At 32.4% G+C, this 6,464-nt stretch overlaps 1 protein-coding gene across 1 annotated transcript in view; it reads left to right on the top strand.

Annotated features, from left to right (window-relative positions):
• LOC113226058 (glycerophosphodiester phosphodiesterase 1) overlaps positions 1-6,103 on the top strand; it is a 23,645-nt gene extending 17,542 nt beyond the window's left edge. The window contains exon 9 of the mRNA XM_026458571.1: positions 1,962-6,103. Within this exon, the coding sequence (XP_026314356.1) occupies positions 1,962-2,033 (72 nt within the window). The 3' untranslated portion in view covers positions 2,034-6,103. The remainder of the gene's footprint in view (positions 1-1,961) is intronic.
• Positions 6,104-6,464: the final 361 nt, after the last annotated feature.

Below are 6,464 nucleotides of genomic sequence, written 5' to 3'. Positions count from 1 at the left end.
AAAATGTTACTTCTTGGCATATAAAATTATCATTTTAAACACAGGTTATTGGTAGCGACAACGTAAAATATTTGTATACAAAATGTTACTTTTTGTCACATAAAATTGTCAAACATTGTAAACACTGGTTGTTGGTAGCGATAGCTTAATATATTTCTATACAAAATATTATTTTTTGGCACATAAAATTGTCAAACATTTTAAACACAGGTTATTGGTAAGGTCCTTGGTAGCGACAGCGTAAAATATTTATATAATGTTACTTCTTGCCGTATAAATTTGTCAAACATTTTAAAAGTCGCTACCTCAATTATGTAATCGTTACTTATATACAGACATTGATTCAACTAAATAGGTTTGGAAGCCATGGTAGTCAAAAAACACTGGCTCAGCACAAATGCCGCCGTTACCCAGGGACGCTGGTATTCTGCCAGGACCCTATTACGACGTTGATTATTTACGCGTGGTTAAAGGGTTTCATTGTAAAGGCATTCAATGGTTTTAAAGGCTTTCATTGTAAATTTTTGTTCAGTATTTTTTATTATATTTTATTTGTTAAGGTTTTTTTATTATGCACTTCGGAGTAAAAGAATAAAGCCGCCACAGCTGGTTGTTACGTTTGATGCTTAGAATTTCTGGTGTTAAGATTTCACGAGTAGATAAAAACACAACAACACCAAAAATAAATCAAATTGAAGTAAAAAACAGCTGTGCTCCGAAGAGTATATTTAATTTATAAATTTATTATATTCTATACTGAACAACAAATACCTAATAAAGGATTAGTAGTAGAGTAAAAACTCGCATACGTATTTTTACAAAGTTTGATTTTAGTATTTTTTGTTGAACCAAAACTTCTGAAAGAGGTATATAATGTTTTAATTAATTAAAATGCTAACTACAAACATTGTGTTTGCTATATTTTAAACCACATTTTTATTTTATTCCTGTATAGAAATCACATATGAGGTGTTCACTCTAAAACGACCCTGTGGTTCTAATGTAAAAAGGGATAACTTAATGTTAGATTGGTTAAATTTCAGGGAATATAATTTGTGCATAATAATGAAAGTCCAAGTAAATTTTTCATATAATGTTATTCAGTTATTTAGTCAATTATTTCGTGTATTGTTTCAGTGTATTGCTGAGTAGGATTTTTAACTAAAGATAAATTGGACGTAGTTAAGCAAAAAGGATCCAACCCACAAAATTACCAAAAAAATTAGTTCTATGTTCCAAGCGGTTCCTAAATTTTTACCTCTTAGATCAGCAAAAAAAAAATCCAACGTATAAACATAAATAAATGACATAACAAGTTTTGAAAATAAAACAAGAGTGAGAAACATTTTTAAACTTCAAACTGCCATGTCTCCAAAGTGGCTGGATGTGCATTGGATCCTTTTTGTTTAACTACGTCCAAGTTTTATGTCGTACAAGTAAAACAAACGTAAAGGGAGATATGATAATTGTTAATGATCCGGTCTGGACTGTTACAATGGACGTTGATAACTCTTTTATTGTTCCGTGGACTGTATTGGATTGGGATCAGGAATGAAACTTCTGATTCAATTGTTAAAACTTAACTGTATGTTTATTGGTCAAAACGTTCTTATTTATTATGATCGGTCGCGCTCTCTACTAGTAATGGTAATAGCGAGTAGGTAGTTCCTCTGCGGTCGACGCGGTGTGACTCGTATGACTCGTTCGGTGCGGCGTGCGCTCTCACTTTTTGCTCGGGGTCCGTAACAATAATATTAAAATGAATAGTAAAAGAAAGGAACCTTAATTATTATACAATTATCATAAAGATTTTAATCTTAGAACTTAATGTTTAATTTTTCACAAAGCATTCGCCACACATCCAGACTATTAACTTTATGCATGAAAAAATTATTGTGAGTTGTTTTAAGTTTTCAAAATTAAGGCGCTTGCTCTAGTTGAAAAGAGTTTTTCTTTCGTAGGTGAAGGAGCGTAAAGACAAGCTCAGAGAAGACCAAAAGGAGACCGAGCTCAAAGATTTGGAATATTATTAAAAAAAACAGTTGAGGTTAGTTTAATTTTTTATACACACCTTTTTGACTATTGTGAAATTTTTTACGACGTGGCTGATCGTGAAATTCCATCGCTATTTAATTCAGATTAAATGTCACACACATCAAATGTGACACACCAAATAATACGATTCTCACAGCGATGATCGCCTTTATTTTTGTATTATTTTTACAATACTGACAATGGCGAAATCTTAAAAGAAAAACCACACCAAATGTGACATACACCAATGACACACAGACCAGGCGTCACACTGATTGTGTAAATGTAAATTTTTTCACATTAGCGATAGAATTTCGCACGATTAATTGATTTTTCACGTATCGTAAATTATTGTCATTATGGAAAACAGTTTTTTTTGTGTAACGTGTAAGGTCAAGAAATATCGTTCCATGTAAGGTAAAAATACATCCGAGGACACATTTTCCAAAGGCAAAGATTTCGTCTGAATATATCGGTACTAATGATCTTATAAACAAGATGTTTGTGACATTCGTAGTAATCAACGTTTAAATTAGTGAATTTTCTAAACGCACTAGAAAATATTTTTCTTGCAATTTGAATAAAATAAAGTCACGGTTGTCCCTTTACTCAACGCTGACTGCAAGAAGCTCCAATTACGACCTATTCGAATCTTCACGACGCGGAGGCTAATAACATATGTACCTTTTTTTAAGTATGATATCGTTGATCAGTATAGATACAGGCGTCTGTGGACATATATATATATATATATTATATCTATGTACGCTTCGAAATTCGAAAAGTAATTTTTTGGGAAAATTCAGTACGTGGCGTCACTATGTGACCTCCTCTATGGTGTCGCCATCTGTGAGGTCTTTGATCCCCGGCTGGGTTAATGTAGAAAAACATTTATCTATATTGTCTCGGGTCTGGGTGTTAGTGGCGCCGTCGTTGTTTCCGATTTCCATGACAAGCTGTAGTTAGTTTGGTGCGGAGCAACGTTATATTGAATATTTATTTATTTACCATTTATATATGCAATTTCGCCGTTCCTAAATGTAACAAAATTATATCCGATGTACAAAAAAGATATTTGTTTTATTTCGAATATACATTTATTTATGTTTTTAGTTTCCCAAAAATTTAACTTTTCGAATTACGTTATTTTATTACTGGATGTGAAAAGTTCAGACGAGATTTTTGTCACAATTACAAATCGTATCAGTTATTTCAAACGTTGTCTAATTTACCGCGCTTATTTGCAAACGACTTGGCAAAAAACAGGCATGCAGTTTGTACTTTAAGACTTTCACAAATGACATATGAATTGTCGATGTTTTGCGGAATATTTTGTAATATATTATAGAGTTGAAAACAATTTACAAGCCTTTTCTAATTTTTATTTCACATTTTGTATCTAAAATCTAAATATTGTATTTTGGTGCCAATATAAGGTGCGAAATTCAACATCTGGTTCAAAGGGGACGACTCAGGTGTACTGTTTTGTGTGCAGGTCTTTATGAGATACGCGTCTGGTAGATTTCGTTTCTAAGTGGTTATGAGGATTGACGATACAAATCTCGTTGATACTGATTGTCAATGTTGCCCGTCTTGTGATTGTATCCCTTATCTATTGTGTTGCTATCTCGAACGCCTATTGACACTGTCGCCTATCTTCAGATTGTATCCCTTACCTAATGATACTACTTTCTCAAACACCAATTGACGCTGTTGCCCATCTCCAGATTGTATCCCTCACATGTTGTGTTGCTGTCTCGAACGCCAATTGACACTGTTGCCTATCTTCAGATTGTATCCTTTAGTTGCTTTTTACGGTATTATGTAGCTTTTAAAAGCCGTAAGTTAAAGTACAGTTACCGTGTATAGGAAATCGTGGTTATTGTGTGACTGTTTAAACTGATCCACCCCTAAAACCCTGAACATGGGGTGAGGGGCCAAAGCAATCTTTCAGTTTCGCTTTGCACTCCATTGCCAATATTAACAGATTTATTGTTGACATGTGCGGTATCTAACTAAAAAAACATCCTGGTAGAACATACTTCGTGGTAGAATCATCGTTCATCTGGTTTATTGTTAAGTAACTATACGGAAAAAGGCTTAGTGGTATCGTTGGGAATTATTAATGGAACTAGTAAGAATGTACCACTCGATGAGACGAAGTTTTAAAAGTGAAATAACGTTGATGTCATCATTGCCATTACCAGCCGAAACCAGTACGGTACTGAATATAGGATAATTGTATATAACACCAGATGTGACGTACTGGGCAATGCAATAACACATTGATATTACGACACACAGTAGAATGTCATGAGCCGTTCTATACTTCTTTGCACACATTGTGGGATATTATTCAGGGTATAACGTGCTTTGAATGATTGGAAACGAAATCTGTAATCAGAATGTTTCTTTGTAACCTGTAAAGACTTGTAGAGGCAACATTGTATGGAAAATTTTACTCTTTAGTTATACGATTATACACTTACGGCGTTTCGTACGCTAGATCGTTTGTTACGAAAAATATGCGTTTGGTACTAACGAGTTAGTTTACGGTATCGTCTTTATGGTTTAACGGGAATAATGATTTCATATGTAATCCACTAGTGGTGATTTCTGGTACTGCAGATAAGTGGAGCAAACCCTTGGTACACAGAAGCGTTTGCGTAGCAAATTGATTTTGCTTGATGTTAAAGGAGGCATAATTTTGAGTATCTTTATGGGATCAATGTTTCTTAGCTTTCAAAGATTTTTCTTTATAGTAAAATTTGTGAAATCACAGATCAGATTGGAAGATACGAGCGTGGTCGTGACTGTCTTTTATTTTACCATAATTGATACCTATTGCGTGCCTGGTTTGCGTCGTTGCCTATAAATGCGTAATCATGTTTGTAATAGTAACTCGTAATGTTTTCCTCTACATAATTAATTTTAAATTTTAATTCCTCTGCTCTTTATTCTTAAGCCATTGTATTATTGTAAAGTAGAAAATGTTTTTATTTTTTACGGACAAAATAGAAGTTTATTTTATTTTTAAGTTATTTTGTTTATGCGAAGCAGATTAGTTTGTCATAATTATGATTATATTAAATGCACCTCTTTTGGTATTCGAATCGATTTGTTGAAATTTTGCATAATTTTTTAAATGTGAAGGATGCCTGTCGAATGGTACCACAAGAATATAATATTTTTATTCTAAAATCTCGTAGAGGCTATTCTTAAATATTAGTACAAATATACCTTTTTAGCTTTACGCCAAAACTGTAGGCCGTATTCACGTGAGATGACTATCACGCACGTTCTATTATGTTTTCTTGTTCCAAGATCTTATGATTCCTTGTAGTACTACTAAATATTACTATTTCAGTAGCACACATGGGAAAAGTCCAATCGTCTTAAGCTTTGACTTATCTTGCAATGTATTTTTTGTTTAAATTTAATCCCTTTGGGAATCTTTGTAGTAATTTATGAGAGAAAAACTTTTAAATATCATTGAATTCATATTCTACCTTATTTTGTAATGTTTGAACTGCCTTATCAAGCTGTGGTAGTTGTTCTACGTGAAACTGGTAATACCAAATACAATATGTAAGCAATAATAGCATATAAATTAATCGCTAGTTAAGTATTAAGATGTTATACATATCTGAGAGTAAGCGCCTATTGTAATGCCGCATTTATTTTTTTATCATTTGACTGTTTTTAAATGGCAACTTTTTCCGTCAGTAAAAGTTGTATTGAAATTTGTTAAGAATAATATACATTTGGTATATAATAATGTGACTGTACGATTGTTTAAAACAAATTTACGTTTTAAACTCTCTAAGTTATTCGCTGTCTATTTATTGGATTCATTTTTTTTTACCGATTTTTTGTCGTAATGAAAATGTGAAATTTTGCAATGATTAGATTTTTTAAATCATTGACGATAGTATTTTTTTTATTGTATTATTTAAAATTGTCGTGTGTAAGCAATGAATTAAAAGGCAGTGTTGCAAGCTTTTTTTACATAATGCAATGTGCAATTTAGTGATAAACACTGGCTAGCAAGAGTAGTGTTCGGATTGTTTTTTTCCTTTTATTTCTTTATCTAATTTTTTTGCAATTAAATATAGCATTTTAAGGTAAAATGTAAGTTTTTAAAAAAGATTGGTGGTTGTTGAATTAAAATGATAATTTGTAATAGGTGGTGAAAAAAATTAAGCAAAGCAAGTTTATAAAAAAAATATTATTTTTTTGTGAATGCTTCCTGCGCTAGCCAGTTTTTTGCCCAGCTCCACTGCTGGACGAGTGGAAATGTTAGTATTGAATATACCAAAAATGTAGTCGCACAAATTCTCGTACTGTAATCGTGTATATAGAGTACACTCGTGTATATGTTTCAGCTTATTTTTTTTTTTCAATAAAGTCTACTTTTGTATTACATATTT

Source organism: Hyposmocoma kahamanoa, unplaced genomic scaffold, assembly GCF_003589595.1.
Source record: "Hyposmocoma kahamanoa isolate Upper Pololo Valley unplaced genomic scaffold, ASM358959v1 181, whole genome shotgun sequence".
Classification (NCBI taxonomy): domain Eukaryota; kingdom Metazoa; phylum Arthropoda; class Insecta; order Lepidoptera; family Cosmopterigidae; genus Hyposmocoma; species Hyposmocoma kahamanoa.
This window is presented reverse-complemented; position numbering and strand designations above follow the sequence as displayed.